General features: G+C 44.6%; 1 protein-coding gene across 3 annotated transcripts in view; it reads right to left on the bottom strand.

The window, feature by feature from the left end:
• Positions 1 to 17,004, bottom strand: part of LOC126534668 (uncharacterized) — a 155,289-nt gene that overhangs the window by 99,827 nt on the left and 38,458 nt on the right. For 2 of the 3 annotated variants that reach the window (XM_055072460.2, XM_055072461.2), the window contains 2 exons: positions 5,712 to 5,827; positions 3,050 to 3,097 (listed from right to left, as the gene is read on the bottom strand). In XM_055072460.2, coding sequence (XP_054928435.1) covers positions 3,050 to 3,097; positions 5,712 to 5,796 — 133 coding nt within the window. In that variant the 5' untranslated portion in view covers positions 5,797 to 5,827. Of the gene's footprint in view, positions 1 to 3,049; positions 3,098 to 5,711; positions 6,038 to 17,004 lie in introns of those variants that run through there. The other variant, XM_050181929.2, reaches the window with a different exon arrangement.

Raw genomic sequence — 17,004 nt, 5'->3', positions numbered from 1 at the left:
AAATTTGAAACGCGGAGTAAATAACCGAGAAACATTTGGCGAGTTGGAATCTGCTGATATGATGCGTTCGAATGCGATGCACAATTTGACATTCGTGCTTACGCACTTGTGCAAGTAAATATTGACAATTATTTATGACTGATAAGCTAATGATGATTAGGAGAAAAATATACCAGCCGGCACAAAGCTTTGTACTGCTAACAAAACACTGTTGGTGCCACTGTGGAACCTCGAACCACGTTCGCTCGGATAAACGGCCTATGTATGAAACGAGTGTATATAGGTGGCTGCAGAAGAGGCTAGGCTGGTTGGCACTACAGAAAGGCAAAAAAACATTTGAGAAACTCATGCGAACCCGACACAAACTGGTCGATTCGACTCGAAGGGTACAGACCCGGTAGATAGGTAACCCAAACGCAGGAATGCGTCTCAATTTTAATGCGTTCGCATTATTCAGTGTCATAGGGGAAAAGAAGTGTACGTGTGTGAAGCTGGTCACGTGGTGCATATACATGGTGTCCCAGATAAGGAAATTGCATCGGGAGCTTTCATATGGCTCTACGTTACTCATTGACACTTTTCATCGAATTATAATTAAGACTAATTATATAATTAGGCAGAATGAAAAAAAAAGATGATTTGAGGATCTCCAAGCGATGGTGAACAACATTACCCTGACCCTGGTTCTGCCCAGCTACGTGGCGTTCACATATTTTTAAACTCTGGCTAATGTTAGCTGGGAAACCCTGTATAAATATATATCGCAATTGACATTAGTCAGCTACGGATCATTGTCAGTTGTACATATATCTGCGGCAGGTTTGAAGTCTCTATATGCTCTATAGTCCGTGACAACCTCAATTTATTACAAGCTCACTGCACTGCACTGCACCTGCCCTGCATCACCGAAAGAACACGAGCCAACTGCACTTTCCTTACACCTTAATGACATTGCTCTGCCAATATAATTAATTAATTTAATTTAATTATGGGGTTTTACGTGCCAAAACCACTTTCTGATTATGAGGCACGCCGTAGTGAAGGACTCCGGAAATTTCGACCACCTGGGGTTCTTTAACGTGCACCTAAATCTAAGTACACGGGTGTTTTCGCTTTTCGCCCCCATCGAAATGCGGCCGCCGTGGCCGGGATTCGATCCCGCGACCTTGTGCTCAGCAGCCTAACACCATAGCCACTGAGCAACCGCGGCGGGTATCTGCCAATATAAACGCTAGGCTAACTGGACAATAAAAGCTTATTGTTTCAAACTAGAATTACTTATGGCTGAGCAGTGATATCACCCGCAAAATTGAACAGGACGTTCAGGTTCCACCCTAAAACCAGCGATACAAAAGACACATGCGAAGAAAGCCGTTTTAGAAACGCAAAGCCGCTTGACGTCACGAAAACAGGCAAACCTTATTGGCTGGTGCTTCTGTGCAAGTTGTGTGTGTGTTCGTGTTAGGTTGCCACCGACTATAGGTTCTGGTGAATTTTGATAATTTCAACGGTTGACCCAGTGACGTAAACTGCCGAGGAACATAAGAGATTTTTCCCCGCAGAGCTGAATCATGCCGAACGTGGTTCTAACAGGATGTCTTGTTTAATATATCCATAAAATTATAATTGATAGTGGGCTTTTTCAACGAGATTCCGCAGATTTCTTGAACCACGGTGCCCATTCAATTACACAGCACAAAGCTGACGGCCTGGGATAGAGGGCGTCCCACGCCCAGTATTCTTGGCCATCAGTCGCGCACAACCATCCGCCAACCACGTGTTACTTTCATACACGCGCGATTACCGTTATTGTTCGAGCAGGAATTGCCACCCCTTGATTTTGCAGTCAGCTAATCTGGCTGAGAAATGAAATAGCCCCAAACGGCTTAGACAGCTAAACACATCTATTCCTGTTCGTGGTCCAAGAACGTACGCAAATTAGAAATATTCCGAACGCTCGTCCTGCTCCTTTATGTTTTGAAAATACAGGTCAGCGGATTCCCCCACAAGCGTTTTGTGGCAACACAACATTCCTACATTATACTCAGTGCTTGTGCGACCTGCACAACGCAAGACCGTTTTCTTACTGCGCTATCCCTTTTTGACAAAAAAAAGTTTACAGGTCAATACTACAACCCGATGAGGAGGCACGCCGTAATGAATGTATAGGAGAATTCATTCTTTTCGCCTCCATCGAAATATGATCTTCCTCGTCTTCTGTTCTCTCTAGCTGTATACCGTAGGATGCAGCGTATCGAACCGGAAATGAAACAAAAACCGAAAACTGGAATGTTTGTTCTCTTCACGCCGGATCGAAACCAAAAAAAAAAAATTCGGTTCAGGTTTGCCGCTTTTTCTGGAGCTTTTCATACGGGCACTTTCATCCTGCTCAAATATGCTACCTCACTTATACATGCAGACCATGTTCCCGTGATTTTAAAATGTTTTTGCATTGCACCCAGTGCAAGGACTCGCCGGACTGTAGGTGTGGACAAAAATACCCGCGACCGTAAAAAAACACTTGTTGCTGGTCCCCAGTACGAATGAACGGCAGGTATACATCTCTTCGTAAGCACCAGTTGACAGCATGCTATTTACATAGAATGTTTTCCCGGGCCGTCGACTGGGCATCAATGAAGCGAGCCATGAAGACTCTAAAGATCCTCAATTCTGATCTGCTATCTCTCTCTCGCAATATGAACCCTAGCTTCGTATATATTCTAGCATTTGTGTTTGGATTTACATATTTGTTTCGTAACTGCGCGTGGCGTGAAGAACAAGTAACAGGCGTAATATTTCAGTGCAGCTTAGTAGAGGCATAGAGTTATTGCACAGAATAAACTTGCTCTGCTTTCGTGCAATTATTTTTCAGTTATGTAACCAGCTCTAGGTGGTTTGAACCACTATCTTTTCGCCCTGGAGTGGAATTGGATTTCAGCGAACCGAAACGAAAACTGAAGCGAAAACCGGAAGGAAAAAGTGATTCGGTTCGACACTCTAGTACGTGTTTCAAAAAAAATTCTTAGGATTGTGCAGATGGGCTGCTTACCAATTTCACCAGATTGTTTAGTGGCTTCGGTTGCATCTGTAGAACCACCTGATAACGAGGAAAGGGTAATAGGAAAAGATCAGGGCGACAACCGAAACACTACAAAAACCTCGCTTATCTGGGAGGCTGAAGTGGCGACGAAAGATACGATATCGTTGGAGAACAACATTCCAACGTTAGAGCACGGTATACATGTGACGTCATGGTCGCCATTTTGTTCAATTCTTACAAAGAATACATACACAATGCGTAAAAAAAGATGTTGCATGAATTGGCGAAACTATAGCACTGATCAGCGCTTTCTAACATTAGTCTGCAGTAGAAAAAGAAGTCAAGCAAACATTTGAAATCATATATGTAACAACATATGAATGAAGTGATAATTTCTGACCAATGTGGAAACATTTTTCACAGAGCCAGCATATTAAAGAAAATACACAGGCAACTAAGAACAAAGAAAAGAAACATCCGTCAGTGCACCCGTTATTTTATACAATAATAAATCACATTAGTACTCTATGCTATTATTTCTCTCATATGAATTGATACACTTCTAATCGTGCTTTTCTATTTCCTTTTAGTGCTAGATACAAAGACAATTCACAAACATGCAAAAATATTCCTTTACAGTAACTTTACCGTATTGTGGTTAGTGTTTCCTATGAGTGGTCAATCATATGAGCTAATTCGCGCGGGTAGATGTAGTTTGCCTTATACGAAATCATTCGTCATACTGGTCACATTGTAAAAGGGTTCATTGTAGAGATGCTCGAATGTGTACCATTTGAAAGCTAAAGGCAAATCGCAGATTCGGGTCACCCTACAAAGAAATATGCAAGCTGCTTACTGCAAAAAATTATTCAGCGAGAGACTGCCGAATTTACTGCCTGCTATTTTGAATAAACACATCAGTAGTGAATTTGACTGTTCAGCCACTACACAATGAAAACGTTATTTTTTGGAGCAAATAAATCAGTTACATTTCATTAATAACGAATACACTAACGTTTATCATTCCTCGATGCATTGTCCTTTTTTTTTTTACTCGGATGATGCACGCGGCACAAGTTATCACGTGCATGCTGCTGTCGCTGAGTGCATTGTACAGATGGGGCTGGAGACCTCTCTCTGGCTTTTTAGCCAGAGCCCTCGTGTTTTTTGTTTTCTTTTTTGATAGAAATGAAACGTAGTTGCACAACTATCCGTACAACGCTATATAATTCCACTCTTGCGGAGCAGTGGTGAACGCGTAGTGAAACCGTGCTCGCCAATTGCCGTGGCCCCGCATTTAACACTGTCGCTGTGTTTGGCTCTTGACGAAGACTGACTGTATATAGGTGCGGGCAGCGCGATTAAACGCAGTCGAGCCCGCTTTTTGGTTGCGTATCAATACAACGGCGCAGAAACTGCACAGAAACGAAATCCATTATTCCAGCTTGGAGGCTTCACGATTTAACTTTCGGTACATGAGACGCTATTATTTATGAAAGTGTGTATTTTCTTTTTGTTTTAGTGTTTGGCTTGTATTCGTATGCAGTTTCACGAAAACTTAATTTGCAGCCATTATTAAGATGTACAGTCTTGTACTACCACGTAAAATTTCCCACGCAGAGTGGTGTACCACATGTGGGAAGACGGGCCTGGCGCATCACGTAGAACTGGATTTTTGTCGGAATAAACTGGAACAACCGTTAACCCACCGTGGTGGCTTCGCCTATGGGTTTCTGGCACAGGGAACGAGGTAATGCGTTCTACTCCCGGCTGTGGCGGCGCTAATTTTCAATGGGAGGCGGAACTGCAATGTACTGAAAGAAAGCTCACCTATATTCAGCGTATTAACAGATTCCTGCATAAAACCAGCACACACAACGCCGATTGGCTCACAGGTTATCTTTAAGGAGTGCGCACCCAGACTTGTTCATGAAAGGGCGCACTATGGATTCTTTGATTTAGCGATTTTGTATGTACCAGCAATGGTAGCGCTATTCTTGGCGATGTCTCCAGAATGTATATTCGCCACTCCGACAAAAAAGATGACAAGAAAGCAAAAAAAAAAAAATTGTGTGACGTTATTGTAGTCGCATGTGCGGTGCCTGAAGAATTTCATGAGATTACTGGTCGCATGGAATGAAACTAACAATTTCGCGCATCGCGGTTAGTTGTAAAATCCATTATTCGCGTCAGAAATTCCAATGTACATGTGCATTGGCCTCTGCATAACTTATGTATATATATATATATATATATATATATATATATATATATATATATATATATTCGCGTCAGAAATTCTAATGTACATGTGCATTGGCCTCTGCAGAACTTATGTAATATATATATATATAAGTTCTGCAGAGGCACATGTACATTGGAATTTCTGACGCGAATAATGGATTTTACAACTAACCGCGATGCGCGAAATTGTTAGTTTCATTCCATGCGACCAGTAATCTCGTGAAATTCTTCATGCACCGCACATGCGACTACAGTAATGTCACACAATTTTTTTTTTTTTTTTTTTGCTTTCTAGTCATCTTGTCATCGCCCGACGTCCTTGCTTTGGCCCTTGCAAAAAACTGCCGTCGCGGACTGAGGGAATAGCGCGCTTAAGGCTGCGTACGTAACCAATCACCAGTCGTCGAAGACTGATTGACAGACTCACCGGAGCTTTTCCCCGAGAGGACCACGAAAATAGCAGCGGCGCCCAAGACGAGAATCAATATGATGGCACCGATTATGAGCATCATGTTGGAGCCTTCGCCGCCAGCAGCGGCTCCTCTGAAATAAAAGAAGGGAGAGGAGGTGAGGCCCTTTATTTGCCTGGACATCGTTAATAGTTCCCGCTAGAGACTGCTGCAAAGGCGGCCAATCGTCTGCCACACAAGCGCACAAGCAAACTGAGCAGCGTCGCGCATATTCACACTTAAAATTAGCGGAAGTCTAGAAATGAGGTTAAACAGCCCTTGTCTGTGGCATTCGTTTCCTCGTGTCCTTGTTTTATTCGCGCTGTTTAACCTCAGTTCTAAATATGAACAAACGAGCCATCATCAAGATCCTACTAGCGGGCGTCAGTAGCCGCATCGGATGTGATGCGTTGCGCGCCAGCCGTGGACGTATCATGGTGCTCAGTGAAAATTTTCCAGGGCAAATGTGAACACTTCACTTCAGCGCCCGTTATCGTATTCCACATGCCAGCGTTTCAGCAGCGGTTATTTACCTACTTGGACAAACCGCGTTGCTAAAACGCTGGATCAGAGACTTGAGTGTTCTCCCTGTTCGGCCACTTTTGATCACGTGTCGCCGCGGATACTTGTAGTTCGCTGGTGATTATACTGCTCCGACCGACTTTCAGGCACGGAGAAAAACAAGAAAAAAATTTTCCGAAATCGCGTGGTTAGTTCTCTACATTAGGGTAAAGATATGCACTTCCTTAGCTAGGGGGCTCCCTTATTATCGGCGAAAAGCCAATTTCCCGTTACTCCGCGCCAAAGCAGCAGAGCCCATGAATATGCATCATGGCTTGACGCAGGCACGTACCCAAGGGGGGGCCCGGGCCCCCCCCGAAATCAAGTGGCATAACCCCCCCCCCCTCCCCACCCACGCCACCACTCCTCACACATTTCTTATAAGCGCCGCCAGATCAATGTTGAGACTTGGCAGCGGTTCATCGGTCAGCATTATGCTGCCTTTTTCGCTCCTTTTAGATGGCGGTAGTTATCGGCATCTCTTGTAATGTGAGGACGGATTTCTCATAGATTCCGCACCCGCGCGATTAACTCGAGATGCGTTCAGTTGTCACCATCTATTCAACCGTCACGTGCATAGCTGTTGCTTTTGTTAGTTCAACCTTCTTTGTTTAGGCTGATCCTGGGACCAGGAGAGGGATGCGGCTGTTACTCAGCTGGTCTGTACTCTCATGGAACGAGTTGCGGCCGGAGAAAACGCCAGTTGCGTTTAACTTATCCCTTTGCTTCATTATTTCCTTGAGTTACGGCTCGCCGCGACGCTGGCAGATGCGCCGGAAGCGCTGCCCGGAACCATATACACGTGATATGGGTGTAGATAAGGTGGGAAATAAAATAATGTGAAAGAGCGTCCATCATGAAACCCTCCAATAACCCTTAAACCCATAAGCAAGATGACTGTCGCCCGTTACCTCGTCTGTTTTTCCCTAATTGTATAGCACTTTTCGTGCAAAATTGGCAACTGGAAACAAAATCGCAAGGAGTTGAGAAATTAAGCAATCTACTAAGGGAGAGAGCCAAGGCAACAACCAAACTGCGAGCAAAAGCGAATAATAAAAAACTTAACCGTTGTTTATGAAAATATTTATGGATCAACATCTTTTTATTTAAAAAGGAAATAGAGAAAACGCCGCCGGAAGTGGATAACAATTGCTCGTTTTGAATGACGCTTCTACAGTTATCGGTCGAACCGCCTCACGTAGCCGCTTCTCTGCTGTGCTTATGTGGGTGTTTTTCTAACCTTTCGCGGTGAGCGCAGTACGTCTAGAATCGCACAGTCCTGCGCTCTACGTGGTTGTATGGGACTGGCGGCCGCACAGCGTTACGCAATTCGCGGAACTGTCAAAACTGATCAACAAGGCGAAAATAACTGATATTCGAAACTATAACATGAGAAAGACTGAAGAAGGCGTAAAAAATTAACGCAGCCTGAAATCAGTAAAAAAGAAACCTGGCATACCATGATGACAAACCATGATGTATGCACTAAAAGATAAGAAGGATAATATTATCAGCAATCTCGAAGATATAGTAAAAGCAGCGGAAAAATTCTAAGCTGACCTGTATACAGTACCCAGAGGAGTCACGATACCTCACTTAGACACAGTAATGAACAGGATACAGAAACTCTCCTATAACTAGCGATGAGTTCAGAAGGGCCCTGCAAGACATGAAACGATGAAGAGCGGGAGGAGAAGGTGGAATAACAGTAGATTTAATCAAAGATGGAGGAGACATAATGCTTGGAAAACTGGCGGCTCTTTATACGAAGTGTCTATCGACTGCAAGGGTCCCAGAAAACTGGAAGAATGCAGACATTCTATTAATCTACAAAAAAGGAGACGTTAAAGAAGTGAAAAATTATGGGACCATTAGCTTGCTCCCAGTATTATATAAAATATTTGCCAAAATAATCTCCAATAGAATAAGGACAACACTGGATTTTGTCAACCAAGGGAACAGGCTGGCTTCAGGAGGAGATACTTTACAATGGATCGCATCCATGTCATCAATCAGGTTATCGCGAAATCTGCAGAGTACAATAAGCCTCTCTATGTGGCTTATATAGATTACGAAAAGGCATTTGATTCAGTAGATATACCAGCAATCGTAGAGGCACTACGTAATCAAGGAGTACAGAACGCTTACGTAAAAAACGTAAAAAGCTTGGGAAATATTGCTACATGCGTGTGGTATTTGTTTGTTTGAACGAGGCGCGTAGGCGCCATCACTCCAGAAAAGAGGAGGAAGAACGAACTGGGCTCGCGCTGTGAATCTGAACCGGTGAGCGCTGCAACCTTTGTTGTAAATGTAATCTGTAAATAGTTTCTCGTCTTACTGACTCGTCCTTCGCGTAAGAATATCTACAGAGGTTCTACAGCTATCTTAATTCTACACAAGAAAAGCAGGGAGATACCTATAGAGAAAGGGGTCAGACAGGGAGACACAATTTTTCCAAAGCTATTCACTGCGTGCTTAGAATTCAAGCTATTAAACTGGGAAGGCTTAGGAGTGAAGATCGACGGCAAATATCTCAGCAACCTTCGGTTTGCCGATGACATTGTTCTATTCAACAACAATGCAGACGAGTTACAACAAATGATTGGCGACCTTAAGAAAGAGAGTGTAAGAATGGGGTTGAATATTAATATGCAGAAGATTAAGATAATGATAAATAGCCGGGCAAAGGAACAAGAGATCAGGATCGCCAGTCGGCCACTAGAGACTGTGAAGGAGTACGTTTACCTAGGTCAATTAATCACAGGGAACCCTGATCATGAGAAGGAAATTCACAAAAGAATAGAAATAGGTTGGATCGCATACGGCAGACATTGCCAGCTCCTGACTGGAAGCTTACCATTATTGAAAAGTAAGGTGTGCAATCAGCGCATTTTTCCAGTGCTGACATATGAGGCAGAGACTTGAGAGCAAGTTAAGGACCGCGCAAAGAGCGATCGAACGAAGATTGCTAGGCATAGCGTTGAGAGAGAAAGAGAGCGGTTTGGATCAGAGAGCGAACGGGTATAGACGATATTCTAATTGATATCAAGAGGAAAAAATGTAGCTGGGCAGGTCATGTAATGCGCCGGTTAGATAACCGTTGGACCATTAGGGTTACAGTATGGGTACCAAGAGAAGGGAAACGCAATCGAGGACGACAAAACACGAGGTCGAGCGATGAAATTAGGAAATTCGCGGGCGCTAGTTGGAATCGGTTGGTGCAGGACAGGGGTAATTGGAGATCGCAGGGAGAGGCCTTCATCCTGCAGTGGACAAAGAACAGGCTGATGATGATGATGGAGGTGGTGGGCCCCCCCCGAAAAAAAATCCTGGGTACGTGCCTGGCTTGACGGATCAAGGAAGTTTGGAAGGCGGAGCGAAGCGGGCAGTTTGCACTCTTTTTACTTGCACCGCCCTGCATGTGTCGCGAGGCTGGCAGGTCGTCGGTGATTTCGAAGCAGTATTCACGCCGTATAGAAATCCGGCGGTCTGAACTGGGGAACGTCCTTCACCTTGGCTCAGGTGTAACGCTGTTTAGTGTTGCACGTGCTGATAGCCTTGTCGCAGCCCGAAAGGCTGAAGACATCGAATAGACGCACAGGACGATAGCTGAGACTCAACAGAAGATCTTTATTGAAAAAAAAAATATCGTACATAAGCAACGACAAAACACAAGAATTAAGGAACACGTGGAGAGATACACATACGAAGGCTAAGAAGTTTAAAGCAAAAAAAAGGCTGCCAGTAGGAAAAGAAAGTAGACCCCAGAGGAAAAAGAACACCTAACGTTACAGATTATGTAGGGTGAGCCCACGTGCTAAGCAGTTACGAACCTTCTCTGTCCGACAAGCCTGGCTAACGACTGCGTGCCCCGTTCTTTTAATTGAAAACGCTTGCATAATTAGCGAGTTGCTTTAGCGTTTATGTTTAGGAAGGACATCGGTATCTGCAAACATGAATGTGCAGCCGCGTCTGTGGCAGTGCATCCTCACATGCGACGTAGCAGTGATTTATTTGCACTCTTTTAATCGGTTATTGAGCCCCCTGTCACTCTGCCCCACATGCGATTTTCCGCATGTGAATGGAATTGCACACAACCCCAGTCTAATACACATCGCATACAGCATGCGGATGCACACCCCACGTTGGTACTTTCAAGGCATAGACGCCAAAGAACTCGCGGAAATATTAAAAGCATGGCGCATGCATGCATCAGCCAGGCTTCTCGGAGAAGAAATATGCGTATCTGCTTGGCACGTGTCTTCACCCTACCTAATTCGTTACATTAAGTTCTGTTTTCTTGCCTCTGTAGTCAATTTTTTTACTAGCAGCCTTTTATGTTTCATGTTTGCTTTCCTTAAACTTTTATTCCTTGTTAGCCTCCGCATTTGTATCTGACCACATGTTACTTGGTTTCTGTGTGTGTTGCAGCCGCTTATATACGATCTTTTTCAATGAAACCTTCAACTGAGAGTCGCGGCACTCGTCTCGCGTATCTCGCTTACTTCGTCCTTTGGGCGCTGCAACGAAATTACGTTACCGTGCCAGCTCGTCCAACTATCGATCCTATTGCTGACGCACTACGTTAGCGCGGAGGTTGGATGTTTTTCTTTGCCGCTACAAGCATCCAAACTGAAGGCCGTAGAGGAGACGCATTAGACCACGCGCTTTAGAACGCTGAACCGATGCGCCCGTTCTGAAACTCGGCTGCACATGAGGCTATCTGAATTGGGAATTCCCGGGTTTTACACGCCGAGACCACGATTTCATTAGCAGGCACGCCGTAGTGGGAGACTCGGGATGCATTTTGACCACCAGGAGATTTGTAGCGTGCCCTCGACCCACGGCACACGGGCATTTTTGGATTGGTCATTGGTCATTGGACACGGGCATTTTGGTTTGAAGTGGTCAGTCAGAGCAGCTAAAACCGGTGATGGACTGGTGATCGCGGTAATATACAGGGCAAGGCAGTTCCAGTGAATGGCTTTTCGGAAAAAGAATGACGAGGAAAATGTGCTGGCTTGTGGACGCGCAACTTGGCAAGGATGACCAGTACTGCTAGATGTGCGCTATGGGGCTGAAATAAAAGGCCGCGTGGTTAAGGGAAGAATAATAAAAGCTGTGGAAGAAGGACGGGCTCGCAATGCGATGGCGCAGAGAAAGAGGAATTAAATCAGGTTGCACTTTCAGATATGAAATGCTGATGTACGAGCATGCCGAATGAACGAACGTAATGGCAAGACTGAACTTATTCGATGGCATTTTTTCAAGTATACTTGGCTAGGATCACATAAGGTGGACGTGTACTTTAGTTTAGTGAGTTATAAGCCAGTAACGTGACATGAGGTGTTGCATGGCGCAGTGTCGCGTCAGGTAGCACATGTTTTGGTGAGCAGATGTGATTACGTTAGTAACATGGTGTTAGTAATATGGCAGCGCTGTTACGACTCAGTGTGACACGGCTGCATGATGAAAGCAATATTGGTGAATCAGAGGGGAGACTTGGGCCTGCTGGTACGTCATCTTGAAGTCTGTTCGGTGTAGCGCAGGAAGGTGTATTAGTGTAACTAGCGGAGAAAGAAGACCCCCAGCACTGCGTCTGTGGCTTGTTCTTGCTCTGCGTCCACGTTGTAGTGCCGCTACATAGGAGAGCCTTAAAAATATACCGAATGTGAATAGGCCTTAGACCTATCGTTCAACGCGTTACACGAACTCTCGAAATTGTGCTTTAATGACACTCCTAGGCGATTCCTTCGATTTCGCCTCTTTATCAGCCTCTACTAAAGAGAGATTGATTATGTGTGTCATGCAACTCAGCACAGGGGTCTCCGAACAACCTTTCTGGAGCGCTGTGTCTGCTCATGTCGGTGAGGAACAATGGCGTATACAAGCTGAAAGCGATAGAGGATGTAAGTGTTGCTGCCAGTGTGACTACAAGCGCTCGAAAACGTTATGTGAGGCTTTTCACGATGTCCTGCGAGAACTAGATCAATGATATAGTTTATACACTGAGTAATTAAGAGGTTGGCGACGACAAGTCAGAGGTGATGAGCAGTCAAATTTGTGAGTTAATACGAGATAAGTGAGCATTGCTGAACTCGTTCTCTGCCCGTTTTGACACGTTATGTTAAAAGGTCAAAGTTTCCAGGTCGAGCCCAGAAAAATAAAAGTTGCAACAAATTGATTTGGGGAGAATTTAGAGCATGACATGAGTGAGCGAGAACTCCCTCCCGTCAACGCAAAGTTTGCAGGTGTTAAAATTGCTCATTGTTCAGTGGGTCGAAGACGAAGCTGCAAGATCGCGAGCAGCCCTGCGATATATCGTATGGCGCATCCTATCTTTTTTTTTGCTCTACTAAGCAGCTGGTTCTGTAGTAGCTGCTCTGCTTCCTTGGTCTTCAACGCAATCGAGCCGCGATTCAACGAAGATTCAACGTAGAAGGCTCTCTATAGGTTAAGCGAGCCCATTGAAAATAACTTGAAGGATCCTCCAATATATGTGGTAACCACTATGATGACGGGACATCGTGCCAGGAGACGTTTCACCATGGACCGGCTCAGAGAGAATCGTGGTACGATTGGAGCTGCGATTAGGGGGATAATCAACTAGGTGAAAGCTATCAGACGACACATTGGCTCCATTAGGCAGGCACACTGAACGTTTGACTAGCCCGAGGCATAAGGAGGCCACGCTAGCGAAATTGACAGCCAGATTGAAGTACGTGTGGCGGATGATGACTTAGAGGCAGAAGTTTAAAGGGTTGGGCAGCACCAGGAATCAAATACCGTTACGAAGCCTTGAATGGAGCACTTACCGTTACATTCGCTTCAACGAACTCACAGGTCCCTCAGGCTATGCTGACATTCGAACTACACGCGCGCAGGCCAGGCTACTCTTACTTAAGGTCTAGACATTTCACAGATTTCATCAAGTGGTTGAAGTTTGGCGACCAGTTTAAGTCGACCATCGACATCCACTAGAATGATTTGTTAGCGGATGTCGACAAGCTGAAGTATCTTTGCGGCTATTGGACTGCTAAAGCTGAATCAAATATTACAGGCTTGCTTACCACTATAGAGAATCGTAGAATCGCTATTACATCTGAGATCCTGCTCGACCAGACGTCACTCATCATTGACGTCAGGTGCTATGTTGTGATGACTGGTGGGACACAACGTCTACATGAGGCGATAGAGATGCACTTAAGAACATTTAGGCCGTCTTTTGTGACAAGCGCTAGCATGCGTACCTCGCAGCAAAATGAAAGAAATGTCTGTTCCCAATACCTTGAACCACGAAGTTGAAAGCCGAGAGACGGAAATTAGTTTCCATTAAACCTTCCCGGTGGCTTGAAGTGCGAGAAATATGACTTCCATGTAAACACTAAGCAAGCTCAGGCCCATCTGATCTCCCACAAAGTGAAAAGGGAAGTAAAAGAATAGGATGTTTCTGCAGCGCAAAGTAAAGCAAACGGGCTGCGGAATGCAGAAATCAATCAATCAATACATCAAACAATCGATCAAATAGTGTTTCAATCATGGAAGGAGACTTTGCTGAGCGTAACTGTAACGGACACCATATAAGGCCCATGTACAATTCAAGCCGAAAAGCGAAAAAGCAAGACACTGACACGTTTCCAGTTCAGCAAAAGACTCCTTGAAGTGAAGAATCTTGCTACACAGCCCTCAAGCCTGGGTCCAAGGCGCAGTGATTAGACTCCTCGTCAGGATGCTGTTCGATGGAGGAAGTGAACTTAGCTTCTTTATGGGAACTTTCACGAAAGAGCTGAAAGCCATCGCAGCGTCTGGAGAAGAGATATTGACGATTTCGGGACATTAGAGCTGGGAATCTCGCTCGAACCTTCACAAGAAAATGCAGAGAAGGCTGCAAAGCACCTCACCTCAAACCTGGGGAAGATTGAGGTAACTGAAGTACTGCGAATTTGCAATGACTGGCCCATGCTATAATATAGACAAGCTTTCAAGAAACTGGATGAAAAGATTGTACTTGATGGTGTGTCCGCTCGACGAGTGCAGTCAGACAGAAGCCAACGTACTTATAGAGGCAGATTTCTAGGGGTAAACTGACACTGGAGTCGAACGCTCTAATGAACTGCTAACTAGTGTCGAAACCATCATGGGCTGGACTTCGCACGGTGAAGTCACATACCTTTCTCCCCACATGGAGCCGATAGAAGTAAAGCTTTCACGTGAGTTGAACGGACGAAAAAAAGCTCTGAGGAAATCCCATCTTTCAGGGAAAACGAGTACCTCAAATTAGACGAATCAATCGAGCACGTGGACGCCATGTATAATTTCAGAAGCGCTGTACGAAGTCAAACTGCTTTGGAATTAAAGCCATCATGAACAAAGCGTTGCGTCGTAAACGTTGGAATTTCTTCAACCATAAAGTTAGTTGGAATCTGGAATTCAAAAAGGAGTATGATGCAACAATTTGAGGGTACTTGAACGACAACTTCGCCGATGAGGTAGCATTTGGAGTCAACAGCGAACACCCACACGACCGAGTCCGCAGTGAGTAGATGCGTCCGAATTTCGGTGCCGGAAAGAATAAGATTTTCAAGCTAATGTTTGTGCAAAAATTTTCTTTAAAGATGTTGGAAGCTTTTGAGCGACTCACAGCGACCACGACCACAGCCACCACGACCCTACTCCTTATGAAGAGGCTGCTTGCGCAGATGAAGAGGCCACTTGTTCGACCATAAATATTTGTACAGTTTCCGTGGTCGTCGACATAACAGATCTAATTGCAGACAACACAGCAAAAACAGACAACACAGCAAAAAGGTATTGTTCTTAACTGCTGAAGCTCGCTATCCTCACTGGAAGATCCTCTACAGGCGACGTAATTGCAGGAAGTTGAAGACTAGCTCTCCAGTATGCCAAACAGGAAGGAAACCATTTGAAAAGAGTTTCAGTGAATTGAATGCTCCACACAGCAGGTCAAGAATGCTTCGTCTAGCTGCACGACATTAATCCCTACCTTAAGGATCCACCACACAGCCTTTGTATGACAGGAACAGCGGAACCATGCTGAAATCATACGTCCTGGCATTAGCATTTGTCAGGAATCATCTCGAGCTAGCTGCAGGCACATTTCATTCATGAAATTTATCCTCACCTTTAAAGGATGCATGCCCAGCCAGAGGTTGTGGAAAATAATGTATTCGGGCAACCAGGACCCCTGGAGGACTTTGGACACATTTAGAGTCAATTGTGGAACCTATGGTAACGGCGATGCATCTGACCCACCTGCTCAGCTCACGTTGTCAAAAATGGAATATCTACATACGCCAACGGGGTAGACGTCGCGACCGACGAAAGGAATTCTCCAGGGCAACAGTGGAAAATCACCGAAATCGCAGACCGTTTCCCAGTGAAAGATGCCCGTTCTTGCAAAGATTTCTTGGAATCACTTGGAAGGACCCGTAGAGAGCAAGAACAAGTCCCGCGTAGCTCGGTCAGCCAAGAGGGTGTTAAAATCTGCCCATCTTCCAGCGACTTGCAGACGACGTCGTTAGTGTGAGCGCAAGCACTGTAGCGATATCACGAGCGGAATTTCTCAGTAGTTATTTTCAGCCGTCAAAACCAACTGGTTCTCTGCCTGCTCTGCTTACTTGGTCTTTTAACCATAGGCTTATTATAGGCTGGGCAAATATTTCTTACTTTCCTCCACTGGCACGATTAAAGCGAGTAGTTTTACTACTCGTCTCGATGAACTAAACGAAGTGAGTTGCTCTTTGGTTTATTCGCTTTTTTATTTTATATGACGTATGTTGAGTGATGCTACGTTAGGTGTTGAAAGAAATGCCAGCTTTCTTGCAGAAACTTGCTTATACAGCGTTCCAGAACGTCGGAAGCGTTTGTTTACTAAATGCGTAGGAAGTTTGCCTAATGTCCTGAAATAACTAAACGTGCTAGTGAGTTGCGATTTCAATAAATCTAGCAAAATCATGTGAGTGAAGGGTGGTCAGTGTTAGGAAGCTCAATTACTGCTTCTGTAATAAAACCAACAAGAGCTTGAAAGCGTTTACTGCCGTTTGCTGTTCAGTTTTCTAGTGTCCTGAGCACTCCGTGACATGGCAATCACAGTGAAAATGGGGGTCAAGTTAGTGGTGATGTGTGGATAAAGATCTAGCGGTTCCAGCATATTACATTACTAAATACTACATTTCTGCGCATCTTACAGGTTATAAAAGGCACTTAGTATGGTTTCCACGCCGTCGTCGGTGAAATGAACAAAGCACGGCTTTCAAAGGGTCCAAAAGTAAAATTGCTTTTGCAGGAATTTACGCATGCAAGGTTTTTGGGGCGTTATGTGTTTTACGAACAGCATTACGAACAACAGCCTTTAGTCCGCTGCCCTATCGCACCCACGGAGATACCATTTCGTGAAAGTAAGTGGAATGTTATGGCTCATGAGCTGGAGAAAGCAAATGTGTGGATGAAATGCAACTCCTCAAAACATTCTTAACGAACCCCTAAACAACTCTGAGCTGGAAAACGCACAAATATTTCTTAAGCGGAATTTATTGAAAAAGTGGACATTCTTTGGACGGGAAATCAAAATGCATCGTCAAAAGCTTACCAGAATTTTCCCTACCCACTAATTTATTAATTTATGGCAGATAATACAATTTTCGAAGTATCATCGGTAAATTCGGAATTCGTGTAAACTTGTAAAAGATT

The sequence above is a fragment of the Dermacentor andersoni genome, chromosome 7, assembly GCF_023375885.2.
Source record: "Dermacentor andersoni chromosome 7, qqDerAnde1_hic_scaffold, whole genome shotgun sequence".
In the NCBI taxonomy this organism is placed as follows: Eukaryota; Metazoa; Arthropoda; class Arachnida; order Ixodida; family Ixodidae; genus Dermacentor; species Dermacentor andersoni.
The sequence above is the reverse complement of the archived record's forward strand: the minus strand, read 5'-3'. Positions and strand labels throughout refer to the sequence as shown.